Source organism: Mycteria americana, chromosome 6, assembly GCF_035582795.1.
Source record: "Mycteria americana isolate JAX WOST 10 ecotype Jacksonville Zoo and Gardens chromosome 6, USCA_MyAme_1.0, whole genome shotgun sequence".
NCBI lineage: Eukaryota > Metazoa > Chordata > Aves > Ciconiiformes > Ciconiidae > Mycteria > Mycteria americana.
The window spans coordinates 70,943,982-70,964,491 of NC_134370.1; the positions used below are offsets into that span (position 1 = coordinate 70,943,982).

A 20,510-nucleotide genomic window follows, 5' to 3' on the forward strand; every position below is an offset into this window, starting at 1 on the left:
CCCCTCCCTGCCAGTCCCCACACCCGGGGCCGCTGCCGGCACACGGCTCCGCCGTAGGTGGGCAGCCCCCAGCCCCGCTGCCCCGCTCCCGGCTGCCGTGCACCAGGGCCTGGCACCGGCAGGATCCGGCCCTGCAGGAGCCCAGGGCTCTTCCTCGCCCCGGCTGTGGCCCACCGCCCCTGCGGAGCCTGAACTCAGCCCCGGCCCCGCAGGGGTTTCACCCAGCAAAGCCCCTTCAGCCGTGCCCGGTCCTGCCTGTCCCCCAGCCCCTCTCCGTGCCCCGGCTTCCCCGAGAGGCTGCAGGGACTGGGGGGGTACCCAAGGGGGGTCTCCAGGGCTGAAGGGGGGCCATCCCGTCACCGCCCCCAAGCCTGGCCCTTGTGACTGCGAAAGGCCACAGGACAGAGCAGCCACCGCACGGGCACCCACGGAGCCGCGCCCCAGCCCTCGGTGCCAGCCTGCGCCCACGCGGCCGGGACGCCGCTCTCGGCGGCAGCCCCAGGCTCTCCCTCCCCTCAAAGCGCTTCACAGCCGGACTGCTCAGCCCTGGCAGCCGCATCGCAGGGGCGGCCACCACCGCCTCCGGCCAGCACCACCCCACGTGTCCCCGTCGCTGGCACAGCCCAGCTTGGCTCCGCTCGGCTCGGCCCGGCCGCCTCCTGGGAGGTTTGTGCTGAGCCCCCCCCCGTGCCTGGCAGGGAGCCCTGGTCCCAGAGGGCCATCCCAGTCACCTGCAGGACACAGCTGAGCCAATTCCACTTCTAGAGGAAGCTGGGGGAAAAACCGTGTCAGACGGGAGGGAGTTTTGCTGACTTGCCTTCCCTTCCCACGGCTGAGCGATGCCTGGGTGGTCACACCAAGGAGCAGCACAACGGCACGGCACGGCACGGCACGGCACGGCTCGGCCAGGGGCTGCCACAGTGCCCCGGGCACAGACCCCACGCAGCACTCCAGCAAGTGCGGGAGGTTTCTGTGCTGAGCGACGCAAATCCCCACCCAGAGTCACCGTGGCCCCCCCGGGGCGAGAGGAGCCCCGTTAATGCCCCGTTTGCCGCCTGCCCAGCTGAGCGGTTCAAGAGCTGCCACGTGCTGCCAGGGTCCCCAGTCGCCCACCCTGTAACTGGCCTTGGTCCCCACGGGGTCCTGCCTGCTGGGGGTCCCTGCCTGCCCGTCCCCACAGAGTCCTGCCTGCCGGGGGGGGCTCCGCTTTCCCTGTGCCCCAGGCAGCTGCCCGGAGCACTCGGTGCTGCTGATGCTCCCCTGGCACCACCAGCGCCAGCCCCCTGGAAACAGTACTTTTCACGGCACGTTTGAGGGCGAGAGCAGCTCCGCTAGCACCAGCACTGCAGCTGCCCCGACCTGCCGCAGACGCCGGCCTGCCTCAGCCCCCTCTGCCCCGGCCCCGGAGCCTGCCCAGGAACAGTTTTATTTTCTGCCTGAGCTGCGGGTCCCACCGGCGGCGTTCCCGTGCCCCGCTGGCCCCGGAGACGCTCGCAGCGTTGTCGCAAGCTTAGCAAGCGTTTTGCGAGCCAGGCTGAGGGGCTGCTTCTCCCCACCCCCAGCATCCCCTGGCACCTCCCAAGCAGCGCAGGCCCCCTCCCCACCTGCACTGGGCCGCTGCAGGGGCACCGGGCACCTCTGGTGGGAGGCTTCCGTGCCTGGGGGCTGGGGCCCGCCCCCCCCGCGGTGCCAGGCTGGCCAGGGCTGTGCTGCGAGGCTCCGGGCGGGCGGGACGGCGAGTGCAGAAGCTCTCCTTCCCTGGAAGCCCCCATCGCTGCCTGCAACAGGAAGGTTGCTGTGGGCCACACCACAGCTCTCCCAGTTTCACATCCTCCATCCGCCCCCCCACAGCCTGCAGAGCCCGGTGGGGCTGCGGCCTCTGCGTGCTCCCTGGTGGGAGCCGTTGCTGCAGCACCTGATGGCCGCAGCCCGCCCACGGTGCCCGGCTGCTCCTGGCCCGCGAGCTGCCAGCTCAGACCCACGCAGCCGTCAGCTGAGGGACAGCGGGGACCTGGCCCCGTCCCGGCCCCATGAGAAAAGGAAGAGCCGGCTGAGAAGCGCCTGCAGTTGCCTGCATGCCGCGGGGAGCTCGCTGCGGACCACAGGAAGCCGCCGTGGCCACGGGCATGGCGAGGCCGAGGCTCTGCAGAAAGGAGCTGCCTCTGCAAGCGAGTGCAACAGACCCTCCCGGGGGCCCAGGACCCCGCGGGGGGCTCGCTGGGGCTGCGGCAGGCTCTGCCTGGGGCTTGCCCATGGCATGAGCGGGTCCCAAGTCCGGCCCGGCCGTCCCTGCCCCAGGGCCGCCCTGTGGGCACCGTGCTCTGGCTGCAGGGTGCTGCTGGACACAGGGGCCGCAGCGTGCAAGCTCAGCCGGTCCCCAGGCTGCAGTGGAGGGGCTCAGCTCACGCACTGTGGGAAAGGGATGCAAGTCCCCCCAAGCATTTGCCCCCCCCCCGCCCTCCACCTACTGCAGCCGGTTCCCGAATTAGCTCCCCTCTCTGCGGGTTCCCAATAAGCAGCTGCTTCCCATCGCTCAGGCGAGCGGGCTGGTCCCTACCCGGGTGCCAAGTCCCCACCGCGTCCCCAGACAGCAGCCCCGGCCCAGCACTGGCTCCTGCCCGCAGCCCGGGCAGGGCAGCCCCTGGCTCGGGGGGCTCATGACCTCCCAGGGGGCTTCTCGGTGCTGACCAGGGCTGCAGGCCCCTGCAGCCGCACTATGGCGGGCAGCACAGCAGCCGGGGCTCCCTGCCTGCACAGCGGGGGCACACCTCAGCACCGTGCCCCGGCCCCGGCTGCAGGCAGGGCTGCAGGCAGGGCTGCAGGCAGGGCCCCAGGCCCCCTCCTGCGGCTGCGGAGCCGATCCGGGCGCCCCGGGGGCCCTGCGCCCTCCCACCCCCCGGGACTGCCTGCCCGTGCCGGCCGGGGCCACCCACGGTCGCGGCACACAGAGCACAGGCAGCGGAGCTGGTTTGCATAGTTCTGAACATTTAATAACTCAGTCTCTCTAGCGTTATATCCACATCCATTAAATTAAAAACAGGCTCAGGAGGCAGCTCCCGGCTGATTAAATTACAAGAAAAAATTACTGTGCACCAAAAAGTTATTATAGAAAAATAGTCCTGTGGCCCCTGGCCGGCAGCTCCGTCCGCGGCGGGCCGGGGCTGGTGCTGGCACGGGGCGGGTGGGAGCCCGTGCCACGGCCCCGGTGCGCGGCGGCGGACGGCGAAGGGGCTCGCAGCACCGGCCCCCAGCCCGCGGGGAAGGGGCAGCGGGGGCAGCGGCGCCGGGAGGGGGCTCCGGCAGGGAGCAGAACGGATTGTCACCAAGTGGGGGCAAGGCACGTCGGGGGGCAGGGGCGCACTGGGGGCCGGGGCCGCAGGGACGCCGGGCTCTGCCCGGCACCGGCAGGGTGCAGGCAGAGCCAGGGCAGCGCGGGCACCGGCGCTGCCCGACCGCCCCGGCCGGCGGCACGCGCGGCCCTGCCCGGGGGCAAAACACGGGGGGGCCCGGGGCCGCCCCGCAGGGCAGGGTCTGTGCAAGGGGTCCCTGCCCGCGCTGGGGGGGGCTGAGCCTCGGGCACAGGGGAAGGCGCTGCCCTGCCCCACGCTCTCTGGTGCGGGGGGACTCCCGTCCGCACTGCAGGCAGCCGCAGCCGCGGTGGGACGGGCAGGCAGCGGGCAAGCAGGCGGCGCAGGCTGAGGCCTGGCCATTATTGCTGTTGAAGGGCGCGGGCGGAGGCAGGCAGGCCCTCGGAGGTGGCGGGGAGCCGGGACGCGGCGGGTCGAGCCAGGGCCAGCGGCAGAGGCCCGGCGGTGCCGAGGGCAGCAGGGGCAGGGGGACGCCGTGCCACGGGCTGGGCTGGGCCCCGGTGGGGCAGAGCGCGTCTCGGCTCAGGGCAGAGCCGCCCCTGCCCCGGCCGGCCCGGCCTGAGCACTGACAACCCAGGGACCCCACGCGTCGCCCACCCTGGGGGACGCGCCTGACCCCCAGCAGCAGCCGCGCGCCTGGGACGGGGGACACGGCTGCCAGCGCAGGTCCAGCGAGTGCCAGGGGCCCCGCTGCCATCAGACACCCCGGCGTGGGGTACAGGATGGACGCGGGGCCAAGAGAGATGGTGCGGGACTTGGACGGTGCCGAGCTGGGGACGGTGCTGGCAGGGCCGTGCCCGGGCGCCCAGGCCAGGGCCGAGGGCCAGTGCCGGCGGGGGGGGAGCCCCGGGCTGCTGCGGTGAGGGAGGGGGACGGGGGCAGAGTCCGGGGCCCCTCGGCCTCGCCTGCCCCGGCCCTGCGGTGCTGGGCAGGGAGGAGGGAGGGGCGGGAGGGCTCATCAAAGGGCACTTTGGTCTCTGATGAAGGCAGTCCTCTCGCTGTGGGCCTCGTACTCCTCACCGTCCGACTCGGAGGGGCCCTCCTCCTGCCAGATGTCGGAGGGGAGCCCCTTGTAGGAGATGATCCCGCTGTCCAGGGCGTAGACCTTCACGCCCCGCAGGCTGAAGCCTGAGCGTGCCTGCAGCACCAGGAAGATGGTGACGAAGATGACGACGATGAGGACACAGCTGAGGCTGGCGATGAGGATGGGCAGGTTGGCTGGAGGAGGGGCCTCAGCCAGCCCCTCGCTGGCCGCCAGGGCGGGGGACGCGCGGCTGCTCTGCGTCTGGTGGGAGCAGGAGAGGTCCAGGCTGCTGAAGTGGGAGTGCGCGGGGCAGGTCAGGCACTGGTTGGGGCCGGGCCCCGTGCAGGTGGCGCAGGAGGGGTGGCAGGGCAGGCAGAGGTGGGGTGCGATGGGCTCCACGCTGTTCTCCAGGGTGTAGTGCGTGTTCTGGATGCCAGGCGCGAAGCCGGGAGGGCAGCGCTTCAGGCAGCTCTTCTGGTGCAGGTAGTACCCCTCCTCGCAGACTGCGGGAAAGGCAGGGTCAGCGCGGGCGGGGGGGCCGCCTGCGCCCCGCACACCCCTCCCCTCCCCGCTGGCCCCGCACTCACCCACGCAGGTCTGGCTGGGGGTCAGGGTCTTGCAGCCGCTGCTCTCCAGCTGGTTGGAGAGGCTGGGGGAGTCGGTGGCCGTCCCGTACAGCACGAGCGTGAACTTGGTCAGCGTGCCTGCAACGACAGGGGGTGAGGACCACCGACGCGCCCGCGGCACCGCCCGCGCTCGGAACAGGCACAGGGAGGGGGCTTACGCTGGTCCCCGCCATGGGCTGTCAGGGGGCGGCGGGGCTGCGCCCGCCGCCCGGAAGAGCGCCCGAGTGGGACCATGCCCCTGCGCAGGGCTGCCCGCAGGGCTGCCCGCAGGGCGGGGGGGGCCAGGCCAGCTGGCAGGGGGCACCCGCTACCCCAGACCCCCGCCACCCGGAGCAGCTGCATCCCCTTCCCGCATACCCAGCTCCAGCCTCTCCCCAGCCGGGTCGCTGCAAAGCGTCCGAGGTGGCACTGGCCCCTCTGCTCCGGGGCGCTGGGGGACGCCGGGGGCCTGCGCTGCTCCCGCTCCCACCCTGGGCTCCGAGGGAGGCAGCGGTGGGGGCGAGGCCGGCCCAGCCCTACCGTAGTTGTTGGCATCGCTGGTGTTCTCGATCTCCAGCACCCATTCCCCGGAGGGGTCCTCGTCCCACGAGTGCGTTGTCATGAAGGCCCAGTCGTTGAAGCCGTCGGCCGAGAAGTCGTGGGGCCTGGGCGAGGGGGGGCGAGAGGTGGGTGCCAGTGGCCCACAAACCCACTCGTGCCAGCCCAGGCCTGGGGCTGCCCCGGGGCACCCCGCAGCCCGGCACCTACCTGGCGGCCAGGAGGGTGGAGCGGGTGCCCATGGGACTGACGAGGTGGATGGCCAAGTCCCCTCGCCGGTTGTAGGACAGCGTCAGCCTGGCCTGCACGTGCTCCAGCCGGCTGATGTAGTTGGCTTTCCCCAGGCAGGCGTCCACCTTCCGCCGCACCTCCAGGTGCTTCCCGATGTCCCTGCCGAGGACAGGCAAGAGTGAGCCTGGTCCCAGCCCGGGGGCACGCGGCAGGGCGCCCCGGTCCCCGCTGCGGGGCTTCGTGGCTGCCCCGGGAACCGGGCGCCGTGCGCCGGGGCGGCTGGAGCCCGAGGCAATCCCCCAGCGGCTGGTGCGTCTCTGCCATCCCCGGACGGGGCGCAGGCAGCAGACGGCCGGGCAGCACTCGACCTCGCCCGCATGCGCCTGCCCCGGTTCCCGGGCGCGGGGGGGTTTGCTCTGCCGAGCACACGCTGCCCGGTGCCGCTTCCCCAGCCGCCGCTCTCTGCCAGCCCTGAATGGGCCCTTTCTTCGCCCGCCACAGGGCTGGCTCCACCCTGCACGGTGCGGCCAGGGACAGGACACAGCCGTCCCCATCCCACTGCTCATGTGCGGCCGGCCCCCCCGCAGCCGCCCGCAGCGCCGGCCCTGGTGCCAGCGCAGGACGCCGGTCACAAGGAGTGCCCGCTCAGGACGGGCAGGGCTGGGTCCCAGGGGACCGGGGCAGGGCCCAGCCCTGGCTTCCTCCACGCCCAGGGACGCCCCCCCAGCCCCTGCCGAGAGCCCCCAGGGAGCACCCCGGCTGCACACGAGACTCGGCACATGCTGCGCTGCGGTGGCAGCGGCCAAGCGGGAGTAAAAGGAGCTTCTGTCTGACCCCTGAAAAGCCCCTCTGTCTGGGGATGACTCGTGCTGGCTGCTCCCAAACCGCAGCGCCCCAGCCTGCCCGCGCCCCCGCCGCACCCGGCCCAGCCCCAGCAGGAGCGGGCAGGCTCAGCGGTCGATGTCGGCGCTGGACAGCTGAAGGCAGCTTTCCCGGCTCTCCCCAGGCTCTCGCAGGAGGACGGTCTGGGGTCTCGGAGGCAGCTCAGCCCCCGAGATCCTCCTCACTCCCCACCCTGGGCCCAGGGCGTGGGGCGGACGCTGGGCGATGCCCTCCTGGGCTCACCAGCCCTTACTTTGGCTCCGTGAGGACATCGATGACGCACTTCCTCTGAGGTCCCACCGTGGTCCAGTTCTTGGCCAGGCTCACCATGGCCCCAGCATCCAGCAGGCCGTAGCCATAGGAGTGGCTGACTGTGGACAGAGAGGGGGTCAGTGCCGCTCCTGGGGGTCCCCGGCCGCGCTGCACGGCTCACCAGGGCCTCCTGCCCCCCAGGGCTGCCAGGGTGCTCTGCCCCAGCACCCCCGGGCTAGCGGCGCTTACGGGAATGGGAGACCCTGGTCCGTCCCCAGCACCCCGGTACCTTTACGGCCAACACCGTTGGTGACCCAGTCGTTGGCGTTGAGGTGAGCCGGCTTCGATGTCTGCACCACCAGGTGCTGCATGTCCCGCCAGGTCAGGTTCTTGCTGCAGGGAGACACGGGGCTCAGGCACCGGTGCCCGGCTCCTCCTGGCCCCAGACGGGTCCGTGCCCGGGCGCCGCTGCCTCACGGGGCTTGCACGGCCACCCCAGCCCAGCCCCGCTCTGTGCCTGCCCTTACTTGGCTTCCAGGGCGAGGGCGATGATGCCAGCGGCCAGGGGCGCCGAGGCCGACGTCCCCGTGTGCGACTCGGTGCATTTCTGTCTGAGGTCTGTCGTCACCTGCAAGGAGGAGTGCCAGGGTAGGAGGTGCTGCGGGCACCGGCCGAGTCCATGAGCTGGCTCGGGGGCTTGCGTCCCCGCGGGGGCCGCGGGAGGTGAGGCAGAGCCACCGCTCCTGGGGCAGCTCCGGAGCTTCCCTCCAGAAGCCCTTAACTCAGGAGACGGAGCCCCGGGAGCGACCCCGAGGGCAGCAGCGTGGCAGAGCGGGGCCAGCCCTGCTCCCAGCACCGTGGCCCGCTCAGCTCCCAGAGGGACGCCCACAGTGGCCACAGCTCATGGCACGTCCCACCCCTGCGAGCCCCGGGCCCGCAGACGCCGACAGCCCCGACTCACTATCTGCTTCTCGTTCTGGTTGCCGCTGCTGTAGGTGGTGGCGAGGGTGGAGGAGCAGGCCTCGCTGTACCAGGGCACGTTACCGTACTGCGTGGTGCTGCTGATGGACAGCGTGTAGATGCTGTTGGTGTAACCGTCGCAGTTGCAGCTGTCGTGCTCGCGGCCCCCGTTCCCGGACGCCCAGACGAAGATGGAGCCCAGCCCCCCTCGGCCCTAGCAACAGAGGCAGAGTGAGGGCCAGCACCGGTGTCACCCACGCTGCCGCAGGGTGGGAAGCCCCAGGCCGGAGCCGGGGACGAGGGGACGGTGCTGGCCCCAGGGCTCTTGCAGCCTGAGCAGGAAAGACTGAGCAGATGCGGGTGGGACATGGGGGGACAGCAGGACGCCACCGGTCAGCCCGCCAGCCTGGGCGCCCGGCACCCCCGTGCCTGCGGAGATGCCGGGGCAGCTCCGCAGAGGCTGCCCCAACAGGTAAGGCGCTGGGCGGCAGGAGGCCCTGCCGAAGCAGGGCTTCCAAGAACCGATGTCTTCTTCCGCTCGGAAATCACCCAGGCTGACTCTGCCTGCGTGGGATTTGCAGCTGCCTGGCAGCGCTGCGGGAGCTCGGCAGAGCAGTCCCGACCGGCTGCTCGGCACCCAGAAGCCACAGCTCCACTCACAGCACGTGTGACGGAGCTCGCGTGGCACAGCAGGGCAGGTTTGCCAGCACGCCTTGCGCAGCAGACGCGTGTCTCTGTGCGGGGAATCCCAGGGGGAACACGGGGCACGGCTGAACCACACAGGCTGCACCACGGCCAGGCCAAGGCACGGGCTGCACTGACAGCACGTAGGGACAGCGGTGGGAGGACAGGCGGAGGAAGCAAGGGCGAGCGGCTGGCATGAAACAAGGGTTTGGCACAGGGCTTCGGAGAGCAGGGAGAGACCGTCCCATCATGGGGCTGCGCAGGAGCCCTCGAGCAGGGAGAACAGGGCTGCTCAGAAAGGCGAGATAAGCACCCTGCGTGGAAGGAGCCCTGACTCAGAGCCATTGCGCAGGAAGAACAGGAAAAACCAACAGAGCCTGATCCTGGAGATGGGCTGGAAGACAGCTCATCACGGGAGGGCCGGGACAACGACCAGGGCAGGCAGAGCAAGGGAGACCTGGGGGCACAGGCAGGAGCTCAGCCGGCGCTCCCCCGGCAAACCCTCCTGCTCACCTGGCTGACCCCTCGGAAGAAAGCCTCCTCTGCCAGCCGGGCCGGGCCGTCCACAGTCTTGCCGTCGTCCTCGGGGCCCCAGCTGGCACTGTAGATGTGGATGTGGTTGGGATTGAGGCCTAGGGAATGGGCCTCCACAGCATCAGTCACCTCCCCATCCAGCATGCGCACGCCTAGGGCCAGAGAGCAGACGTCACAGGCGACCGGACGGGGCAGGGTGGCCGCGCGCCGCAGGGCAGCGGTGCCCCTGGCGAGAGACGTCCGTCCGCTGCTGCCGCCCCGTGCCACAGGCCGTCACAGGGCTACCCCGGCCAGCAGCGCCAAGATCCCCGGCACAGCCTGCTCCTCCGGCCGCGAGGCGCCCGCGGAGCCCAGCGCAGGCTTTGCTCTCGGCGCAGGGCAGGGTGGCACCCACCTCCGATCCTGGCGTTGTAAGCCACGCCGACGCCGCAGATCCCGTTGTTTGCCACGGCAGCGACTTCCCCAGCGCAGCGCGTGCCGTGTCTGCGGTCAAAACAGGACCAAACGTGCTCAGATGGGGCGCGAGAGGCACAGGGCTGGGCACCAACCGCGGCTGGAGGGACCAGCGCCCGGGCTGCCTCCCGTCCCTCCCGAAGCGGGTGGCCAGCAAGGGCCCCGCAGGGCTCCTCGACTGCCCTCCTGCTCTGGAGCAGGGGGGACTGAACAGCCTGCGCTGGCGCCGGGCAGCCCCAAAGGATGCTGCTCGCATCAGAAAGGGAAGCAGGGGGTTCCTCCGTGGGGCAGAAGCGTGCCGTCAGCCCTGCAGCCTCCTGCAGTCCGTGAGGGCTGGCACTGCGCCGAGTCCCTGCCGCCCCGGGCTCCGCCTTACCTGTTGTCGTTCATCTGCGTGTAACGGGGCTGCGGGTCTGGGTCCTGGTCGTTGACATCAAAGCTCGCCCCTGGGTCCTGGAAGACAGATCTGGCAGTTAGAGACCGTCTACCTTGCCCACCGAGCCCCACCGCCTGTGCTCCATGTCCCTGAGGCTGGGCTGAGCGGGGGGGGGCAGGCTCCAGTCCCACCTCCATCGCTTTCCTCCACGTCCTGCCGCGGCAGGCACGAGCCCTGTGCCACGCAGAGTGGAGAGTCCGGACGGGCTCCTGCGGCACACCGCCCTGCGGCATTGCCCCACACTTACGTAGTTGCCCTCCAGGTCTGGGTGGTTCTTCTCAATGCCATCATCCAGGATGGAAACCACAATGCCCTTGCCCGTGTAGCCCTGCTCCCAGGCCTGACGCACATTCAGGTCCCGCTGGTTCGTGTTGTACTGCCGAGAGAAGCCCTGGCAATAGGAGCTGCGCCCAGTTGCTGGCACTGCAGCGGGGGTGTGCTCGGACCCCTCCCAGGCCCGGCTGCAAGGGCGGGCAAGAAGCAGCCTTCACCCAGCTCTGCTGTGGTGTGGGGATGAGGAAGCCCCAGGGGACCCAGGCACGGCCGCCCGAGGAGGGCCACTCCGAAAGGAGACCGGGCCCCAGACTGTGCTTGGGCCCCAAAAACACAGCTCCCTTCGCAGAGGTCAGGCTCGTGCCTGAGCTTGACGACGCAGACAGGCACGGGCACGGACCCCTTTCCTGGGCCAGGCAAAGCCCCTCGTCCAGCCCCGGGCTCCCCCCAGCCCCGCCAGCGCCCCGGCAGGGAGCCGCAGCTCCGTGAGCACGGCCTCTTTCCCGGGGCGTCCCCGGACCCACAGCACCGGGCGGCTGCCCCGGGCCTTGCTCCCAACCGCCAGCCTGGCTGGCAGCAGCCGCCGCCGCCCGACAGCCGTCCCTCGGGTGCCACGTCCGTGTCCCCAGAACTCGCTGCCGCGACTGCACGGCTCCCCTCCTCGCCCGGCAGCGCGCAGCCCCCCCGGCACTCACCAGGTACCACTGCTGTGGGAACTTGGGGTCCGTGGGCTCCATGAAAATGTCTCGCTTGGTCCTGCGCTTTGCCACCTGCTGCTCCAGCCACTGCACCTGGGGACAGAGAGGGCATGGGGCTCCCCGCTGCCCCCTCGGCAGCCCGCGCCTGTGCCAGCAGCCCCGTGGGCCCCCTGCCCCCCAGCCAGCAGCCTGCCCAGAGGGGCTCTCCCTGGGGAGCTCGCGGCCAGCCCCGGGCTGGCAGAGCATCTGATCCCGCCAGAGCCACCGCAGCACCCAGACCGTCCCTCCTGGCCTCCCCTGCCCGGCCGTGCCAGGGCGGCGGCGCCGGGCGTCCCGTGACAGGCTCCGCTCCAGCGGAGCGGGCGGGTCAGAGCGCAGGGGTCTGCCGAGCAGCAGGCTGCCGAGAGCCTGCCAGCCGCCGCAGCACGCTGCACGCCCCGCCGCGCCGCCAGCGTGCCGGGCCCCTGGGCCGGAGCCAGGGGACACAGATCACGGCAGCCCCGCCACGCTGCCGCGCTGGCACCTGGCGCTGCCGGCACTGCCCTGCACACCTTGCCCCGCGTGCGAGGACGGAGAGCCCTCCAGGGAGCCGCGGCTGCCCCGTGCCCTGGGACCACAGCAGCCCACAGGACGGTGATGCCGGCTCCGCCGACCCCCTGCCCTTGCCAGCCACGTGCCGGGCTCCCACCCAGCTCTGCCACAGGCCTCGATGCCAGGGGATGGTTCTAGGCAGCTCAGCCCCGTCTTGTGCCCAGTCCTGGCTCCCGTTCCAGTGAGAAGTGCCCAGGACCAAAGCCAGGCCCCCGCAGATGGCAGGCAGGGCCCCCCTGCTGCACGTACCTGCGGTTCCCTGGCCAAACGGCTGTGCCGGGGCTGGTGGGGCGAGAGGGAACGCTTCACCACGCCGCTGTGCCGAAAGTGGTAATAGTCACCGAAGATCTGCGACAGAGAAAGGAGCGGGATGGACATGAGAGCCCACTCTCCCCGACTCCCTGTCCCCCCACCTGCAACCCCAAGCCCTGGGGCTGCCCCGGGCAGGCTGGGCCGCCCGCTCCAGAGCGGCTGCCGGTACGCGCGCAGGACCTCCTGCAAGAGGCTGCGGCAGCCGGTGACAAGGCAGCTGGGGAGACCCTGGGGCCACGGCGACGTGGCCTCTGCCCACCTCACCCTCCCGCAGGTCCCCGCACGGCAGTAAGTCCGTAATTGTCCCTCTCCCTGAGCCAGCCAGCACCCCCTGCTACTGGGGGGGGGCTCCAGACCCCGCTCCCCAGGCGGCCCCAGCCAGGGCGGGGAGGGTCCCAGCCAGCCTCCGCTCCTCTGGACAGGCCCCTCGCAGAGCCCTTCTCCCCACGCAGCGCAGGCCGGCGCCCCACCGCAGCACCCACCCGGTGCCGGTCTCTACCTCGGGGCACGGCCGGCTCCAGCAGAGCAAAGCCAGGGGGCACGCGGGCGCCCGACCCCAGGCGGGGCAGCCGCCGGCCGAGGAGCCGTGCTGCGCCGGCCACGGCTCCGCTCCCGCGCGTGCGGGGACGGCCCGGCCAGGGCCGGGGCAGGCCGGGGCTCCAGCACAGCCCAGCTGGGCCAGGAGGCCGTGCAGCCGCCCAGCCAGTTATTTTTAAACCCCAAACCCTCTCCGGTGCTGTCATTTCCGTATCCCCTCCTGCGCGTCCCGGAGGCTGGCCTGGCCCCACCCCTGCTGCTCAGGGCCTCCCAGCCCAGCAGCCTGCCTGCGCTGGGGAGAAGGGGGCCGAGCACCCACCCTGCCCCGCTGGAAGCCGTGAAGCCTGGGCAGCGGCCACGGGCAGGCCCAAGCCGTGCCATCACCTGCGGGGCTGGGCCGCAAAGGGCTGCGGGAACACGAGGGAGAGGTCATCTTGTGCTCTGCCGCCCAGGCTGCCACAAAACAGTCCGACTGCAGTTAACGAACTCCCCCGAGCTTATCAGAGCTCTGCAGATGTGCTGCCACCCTGGCCAGCCACACGGCCGGAGCCGAGCAGGGGAGGAAAGGGGCACCTGGCTGACCGGCACCCTCAGCCCCAGGGCAGCAAATCCGGGCTGCAGCTCTCCAAGGCACGCACTTCCCCCCGAAGCCCCTCCGTGCTCTGCGGGGTGAGGGAAACGCACCCCGGCACCTGGAGCCGGGCCTGCACCACCCCTGCTCGGGGGAACCGCGTGCCGGCAGGCCAAGCCCCTGCCTGCCGAATGAAGGGGAATTGCTCCGCTCCGCAGGGCTCCCCCCGCGGCGCGGCACGGCCCTCCCTGCACCAGCTGCTCCGTGGGCAGGAAAGGGAACGGACTCGACTCGCGGCAGCCCAACACCAGTGGCACAGGACGGCAAGAGCCGAACACCGGGGTCAGGACTTGTGTCCACGGCTCCATCACCAGCGGAGTCTGGTGCTCGCAGCACGCTGGCACGCACCGACACGGGTCGGGCCCCAGGGAAGGGGCAGGCAAAGCCCCCAGCTGCCAGCTCAGGACCCTGCTCCTCTCTGCGTGCGTCCCCTGGACCACGGCAGGGAGCAAGCTCGCGGCAGGAACAATGCAGCGTGCAAATCGACCCCACGCCGCGCCAGCTGGTGTTATCCAGGGAAGCCGCAGACCACGCTGGCTCCCTGAGACCCGGTGCTCGTGATGCGGGGCTGTGCTCCCTGGTGCGGGCGGCAGCTGGGCACTCCTCCTGCCTGGGCCGGCGGAGGAAAGGCCAGGGCTCAGCCTGCAGCTCTGCACCCCTTCCCTGTGGGGCACAGCCAGCTGCAGAGCTGCAGCCCTGCCTGTCAGGGCAGCATCGCACCTCCAGAGTCACTGGGGACAGACCCGGGCCCGTCCCCTGCAGCACTGTGTCCCCCCAGTACAGCCTGGGACGCCCGGCAGCTCAGAGCGTTTGGGGAGGTGCCGAGGTGAAAAGCCTCTGCACCGGGCTGGCAGAGGGGAAAGCAAGCTGCAGGCTCGCTGCCCTCCCCCAGCACCCCCTCACCCCCTCCGGGGGTAAGGACAGAGCTCCGATTGTTCCTGCAAGCAGATCGTGGCTCTGCCGGGTCACCCAGCTGGATTAGGTCTGCACAGACACTGCGATGGCAGCCAGGAGCCGGCCAGCCCACACGCTTCCACCCTAATCCCCCCCATCCCTGTCCTCAGCAAGGGCAGAGCCACCCCCCAGCCCTGGGCATCCCTGGGGCGGGCAGGGCTGATCCCCTGGAGAGCAGTGCCAGCTCCCCGCTCCTGCCCCCATCTCCTGCCACAGCTCGTGGCCACCTTGGCCAGCCCCGGGGCCAGCAGGCTGCCCGTGCTCCTGCCCGCGTCCCGGGGAGCAGGGCGATGTGCCGGGCGGCAGCAGGGGCTGGCGGGGACCTGCAGCCCAGCGGTGTGGGAGGTAAGCGCGTTCCTCCCTGGGCTGGTGCTGCCGGGGCCGCTCACCCCCGTTGTCCGGCCGGTGCAGCCCAAGGCCGGCACCAGCAGCTGGGCCCTTCCCCAGTGCTCCCCATCCCCGGCTGGGGCAGGCAGCGCCCGCGGCCCCTCCTCTGCACCAGCCCCAGCGGCGTGAACCACCACGCTCCCGCCTCACCCGTCCCTTTCCTCTGACTCCCCCCCCGCCCCCAACACTGTCCTTTGGGTCCCCTTCAAGGCCACCAGCACCAGATGCGGGTCCTGGCACCTCTCCGCCGGAGGCACCGCTGGCCCCGGGGGCTGCCTGCCCGCCCCGGCTCCGCAGGCAGCGGTGGAGCAGGGAGTACGCCAGGACAGCACGCCTCTGAGGACAGTGTCCAGACCCCACGCTGAGGCCAGGATCCTCTCAGATAAGGACCCTGGAGGCCTCTCACTGGGGCACTGCCAGAAGCACCCGGTCCCCCCCCCACTTCCAGGCTGGCGGCCGCATCCTGTCCCAGCGGCACACCCCCCCAGGAACAGCAGCCCAGAAACCTCCCAGGAGGGAAAGCCTGGCTCCTGCCAGCCCTGCTCTTCCCACCGGGCCACACGGCCCCTCTGCGGGAGCGGGCGCCCAGGCCCAGCCAAGCCTCATCCCGCAGCACAGACACCGGGACGGGCTCCAGAACGGGACAAAACGTGCCCAGACCAGCAGCTCCGGCCACAGCCGAAGCTGCTGCAGTCCGCGGGGCTCTGCCGGCAGCTCAGCGGGCTGGCAGAGCCGGGAGGTGCCGGCCTCTGGCTGCAGAGTGAACGGTGCAGGGAGAAGGCGGGCACCGCCAGGCAGAGCTGGCACAGAACCTCCCTGGCTCAGGGGGAGGGACCCCAAACAGGCCCGGGCTCCCCGCCGAGCCACAGGGCCCTGCGTGGCTCTGCACCGCAGCCTGGGGCCTGACGGGCACCCCCGGGCTGGCAGAGACACGGCTGCAGAGCCCGGTGCTCCTCGGCCCTGGCAGCTGGGCCTGGGAGCCGGCACTGCAGCGTGACGGGAAACACCGCTGGCAGCCGGGAGCAGGCTGATGGCACCTCGGCCCCGTCCCCCACTCCCAGGGGTCTTGGCAGAGACCCAGCCCAGTGGGACACGTCCTAGGCCGCTCTCCCGGTCCCCTCTGCACAGCAGCAGCCCTGGCCTGACACGTCCTTTGCCCTGACGTCGGCTCTAAGACACTCCCAACGCAGACAGCACCTGCTTGAGGCCACCCCATTGTCCCCACAGCGCAGACGCCATCAGTGGGGCCTGTCCCCGGCCCCCACAGATCTCCCTCCTCTGGCACGAGCCCTGGAGGATGTGGGGCTCCCTGTCCCCAGAACCCTGCGTACCCACCGCCCCGCGCAGGGCTCTTTACAGGCAGCAGGACAAGGCACCCGCCGGCTCCAGCGGCAGCCACCTTCCCCGCCCGCCCCGGCAGCTGCTCGCAGCGAGGTCCTGACACCACAGCCACGAGTTGTGCAATTTCCTCTGGGATTTTGCCCCTCGCTTCCTTCCTGCAGAGCCAGCCCAGTCCGGCGGCAGCGCCCCGCTCTGGGGGCAACAGACCCCCGGGCAGGCGGGCAGCCCCGTGGGGGCTGGCAGAGCCACGCAGGCTCTGCTCCGCCAGCGCCAGCCTCACCTCGACGGAGCAGGGCCAGTCCAGCTCCCCGTGCCTGCGCAGGGGCCGGGGGGGTGTCCCTCCGGGCCAGCCCTGCTGCACCCACTCCCGTGCGGTCCCCTTGGTCCCTCCTTGGTCACGGCAGCTGTGCTGGCGCCAGCTCCATCGGCAAAGCCCCCACGTGCTGCCAGCCCAGGGGCCAGCGCCCCGCCCGCGGCACAGGGCTGAGAAAAGCCCCACAGATCGGCCTGTGCCGAGAGCGCGGGACAGCCGGCATTGCGCTACCACGGCGGCACCGACAAGCGCTGGCCTGCGAGAAGCAGCCTGCCAACAGGGACGCGTCCTGCCCGCAGCACCGCGCTGGCAAGCAGGAGCCCGGCCATTGGCCTGCCCGGCCCTGTGGCTCTCGGCCAAGGCCTGGCTTTCACAACGCCTTGGGAGCCAGACCTGCGAGCACCCTTGCTACCAACGAGCGTATGGCCCGCAGCCGGCCAGGGGAAGCGGAGCCGGCTGCCTGGGGCCTGGAGCACAGGGGAGCTGGGCCCTGCCAAGGCTGCCGGGAGGAGAGTGCCATGGAGCTCCTCGCGCTGGGGACGAGGCTGGGAACAGCTGGGACCACGGGGAACGCAAGGGGCCCCGGTTCCTTCGCCGTCACCCTGTTCTCCCTGCCCCGCTGCCGGGGGGGTGACGGAGGCACCGGCCCGGCACAGCCGCGTGTGCTGCCCCGTCCCTCCACTGGCTGAGGGCAGAGAAAGCCGAGAGCAACGGGGACCTGCTGACGCACCTTCTGCGAAGGGCAGCTTAGGGCCGAGGACACGCGGCTGCTGTCAGACTGTCTGCTCTGGGGACACCCAGGAGGTGCTGCTGCTGTCCCGGCTGAGCCGGGGCCATGCCGTGCTGGGGCAGCTCGCTGTGGGGAGCACGGTCGGGAACTGGGAGCCCTCCCCTCCTCCACCAACAAACAGCATTCCAATTTTCTCATGCTGGGATGGGCTTTTCCTCCCTGCCCCTCCAGCAGGCAGAGCATGCTATGCCATGCCGTGCCGTGCCATGCCACGCCACGCCACGCCACCAGACTGTCCCGCTGGCGGGGGGAGGCCCTGGCTCCATCCAGCTAATTACCACCCCTGAGTCAACGCAGCGGATGCCGGAAGGCTGCAGTGAATGGGCACAAATGCAGTGGCCCTGCTGCCAGAAAGAGCAGCCCCCGAGCCGGCGCCAGGGCCAAGCCCAGCACCCACCCAGACTGCGGCAGAGCCGGCAGAGCCGGCAGAGGACACCGCTTCCGCGGGGAGAGGGAAGCGGGGGACTTACCGGGCCCAGGTTGAGGAATCCATGCTTCCTGGCCAGCCTGTCAGCCTCCTGGGGCCCCGCGGGGACGAGCACGGCCCAGGTGTTCGTGTAAATACGCTGGGCCAGCACCTCCTGGGCCAGGAGAGTGAGGGCAACCACCAGAGTCCAGAGCAGGAGCAGCGAGCAGGGCCTCAGATCCATCAGAGTATCGGGGTTCCTCTAAGTGGGGAGCAGGAGGGTCCCGGGAGCGGCGGGTCCAGCGGCCTCCCTGCGTCAGCGCCCCGAGGCACACCGGCCTCTCTGCCCCGCTCGCCCCTGCTCAGCCCAAGAGAGCATGGGGACGAGCCCGCGACAGCTGGGCCGGAGGGCGGCAGCAGGGACAGACCGCCCGGGACAGCAGCACGACCTGCAGAGAGACGGAAGAGCGGTCAGGCCCCGGGGTGCCTCTCCTCAAACCCGGGGAGGGCAGGCTCCGCTGGACCAAGCCGCAGCTCTGGCACCGGCAAGGGGGCCTCGGCACGCAGCACCCGCCGTCCACCGCAGCTCACGGACAGCCACGCGGGATCTGGGGGCCCGAGGAGCCGCAGCGGCGCCTGGCTCCGCAGGGCGCCCCGGCACGCGGGCCCCAGCCCAGAGCCGCTGTTTACCTTGCCTGTTGCCCAATGTGTACTTGCGCTCTGTGCTTACAAACACGGGAGACGAACCGGGAGGGGAGAAGGGCACCAAAGGAGGGGAGAGGCAAGGCAAGGGAAGCCGTGCCTCCTGCCGCCATGGTCTGCAGCGGACAGGAGCCCCTTCTCCAACTGGGATGGGCCTATCTGGGCACAGAGTTGGAAGCAACTGGGATGGGAAGCCTGCCTCTGCAGTCCCAAGGGGAGACCGAAGGAGATGCCCCCAGACGCTGTGCGAGGGACCCCAGCTAAATGAGAGACTAGTCGGAGGAAAGCCAGGGAGAGCAGAGCCCCAGGCCCCAGCACCTCAGCACTTCCACAGTCAGCGATCGACCAGGCAGCGCCTGGTAGCAGCGCCGAGCGCTGTGCTGCTTGTCACCATCAGCAGCTCAGCTCTGCCCTTCCTCTGGAGCACAACATGGTGACACCGGTGTGACTCATCTCCAAAATAGAAAGGAAACCGGCACAGGGACCAGGAAAAGGGACACGCCGTCACCTCCAGCACAAACCCAGGGACCGGAACGCAGGGATGCTCGCACCATGTTGGAGGGCAAACACAAGAAGCTGGGAAGGCAAGCGGGGAGCAGAGCAGGGAGCGACCCACCCAGGGCAAAGAAGCCCACGACACGACAGTGCCGGTGTGAGCTCCACAGGGACCCCGAACTATCTGGTCATGTTTCAGAGACGGCGGGAAAGGTGAGAGCTGGCAGTGCTCAGAGGAACCCCATCCCCCTCCGGCAAGCAGCGGCCCCAGCGAGCAGGGAGCCTGCGGCGCTGCCAGGGGAGGAGAGCAGCTCCTGGCAGCCGCCTGAGACCCCGCTGCAGGCTGCAGCGCAGACGGTGCTGCGATTCAGGCATGCTGCGGCTCCCCCTCAGCGACCAGACCTCGGCCGGCTGTGGGCTTGGCCGCCCTGCCGAGACACCCAGAGCTGCGAGCACCCGCCAGAGGCTGGACCGGAGCCCCGGGTCCCAGATCGTGCCAGGGCCCAAATCACAGTTTCCAGTCGGAAAGGCTCCCGGAACCCCCAGGGAAGGGAAACAGCTACCGCGCAAATGGAGAGAGCAGCAAGCACAGCACAAGGGGACACTGTTTGCCACGGCCAGTCTCCATGCCAGCACCTCGCCCACTCCGCAGGTCCCTGAGCCGGGCACTCTCCTCCACCTCGCTGGTCCCAGAGCCAGCAGCCACCCGGCTCCCCGGCGGTGACCACTCCGCGTGGGGACAACGCTGCAACGGGCCCCCTCCACGGCGTGCAGAGCCCGGCCCTCCACAGCCCCGGCACTCCACGCCTGCTGCCCCAGCACAGCCAGGCGGGCTGGCTCCCTCCCTGCTGGACCCCGGCAGCTCTGCTGCGCGCCCCGGTCCTGCCTGCAAACCTCCGGCCTCGTGCCCCGGGAGCAGGAGGAGGAAGGAGAGGCACAAGGACAGCCCCGGCTGCTGCAGGCCAGCGGCACGGCGGGGTGCGAGCGGGGATGCGAGTCCCTGCCAGCTCACGGGCCGTGCTCTCTGCTCCGCACCCAGCCCCGCGAGCGGCACGCTGCCAATCGCATCCGGCACGCACAGGGCAGCAGCCGGCCAGGATCCTTCCCGGCGCTGCTGGATACCAGCACTTCCCCAGGAGCCGGGCCCAGCCGAGCCCAGCTGCCACACGGCAGCGACACGGCGGCCCCGAGGCCGCGGCCGAGCCGCCGGCCACCCCCGCACCCGCAGGGCGGCTGCGAGGGCGGCCGGGCCGGGGCTGGCCCCGTAGGTGCGACGGCAACGAGGCCCGGCTCCCCGCCCGCCCTCGGCTCCCGGCAGCGGCCGCTCCGGCCGCCCCGCCGCCAGCCCCGGCCCTCCCCCGCCCGGCCCGCTCCCCCGCCGGCGCCGGGGCGGCCGCAGCCCCGCAGCCCCGGGTGCCGCCGGGCAGACGGGCTTCGCCCCGCGGGGCGGCCCAGCCCGCGGCGCCGGGGAGCGCCCGCCCGGGGGCCGCCGGGCCGCGCACGTCCCCGCCGGCAGCGCCCCGAGCCCGCGGCTGCCCAACGGCCGCGGCGCCGCCGGCCGCCCCCGCCCGGCCCGGCCCGGCCCCACCGCCGCCGCCGCCGCCGCCGCCGCCCGGGGTCCCGCCCGGCCGGGGCCGCCGCAGCTGTCAAACCGCCGGCGCCGGCGGGGCGAGCCCGTCCCCGGCCGCCTCCCCGCGCCCTTACCGCGCGGCCTGCCCGCTCCGTCCCGCCGTCGGCCGGGCCCGTCTGTCGGCGGCGCCGCGTCACGCCGCGGGGCGCCCGGAGCGCCCGCCCCGGAGCCGGGCCCGGCCCAGGCAGGGGCGGCCGGGGCGGCCGGCGGGGCCGCTTGTTTACGCCGAGCAGCTGTCAGCGCCGCCCGCCGCCCCGCCCCGCGCCGCCCGGCCCCGGCCCCGGCCCCGGCCCCGGCCCCGCACCGACCGACCGACCGGCCCCGCGCGGCGCGGCTCGGCTCGGCTCGGCTCGGCCCGGCCCGGCCCGGCGCCGCTCGGCTCAGCGCGGCACGGCCTCTGCCCGGCCCGGCTCGGCTCGGCCCGGCGCAGCCCGGCCCGGCACGGCCGCCGCTCCGCCGGGCG

The 20,510-nt window shown here is 71.8% G+C and overlaps 1 protein-coding gene across 1 annotated transcript; it reads right to left on the minus strand.

Moving 5' to 3' along the window:
- Nucleotides 1-2,965: 2,965 nt before the first annotated feature.
- Nucleotides 2,966-20,325, minus strand: FURIN (furin, paired basic amino acid cleaving enzyme). The gene is made up of 16 exons (XM_075506535.1): nt 20,122-20,325; nt 17,285-17,669; nt 11,799-11,897; nt 10,956-11,051; nt 10,235-10,363; nt 9,928-10,004; nt 9,493-9,581; nt 9,078-9,250; nt 7,882-8,094; nt 7,448-7,548; nt 7,210-7,313; nt 6,922-7,039; nt 5,766-5,945; nt 5,538-5,662; nt 4,980-5,096; nt 2,966-4,895 (listed from the first exon to the last, which is right to left on the minus strand). The coding sequence occupies exons 2-16, from the start codon at nt 17,462-17,464 to the stop codon at nt 4,327-4,329; spliced, it is 2,370 nt and encodes a 789-aa protein (XP_075362650.1). The 5' UTR covers nt 17,465-17,669; nt 20,122-20,325; the 3' UTR covers nt 2,966-4,326.
- Between the last annotated feature and the right edge of the window lie 185 nt (nt 20,326-20,510).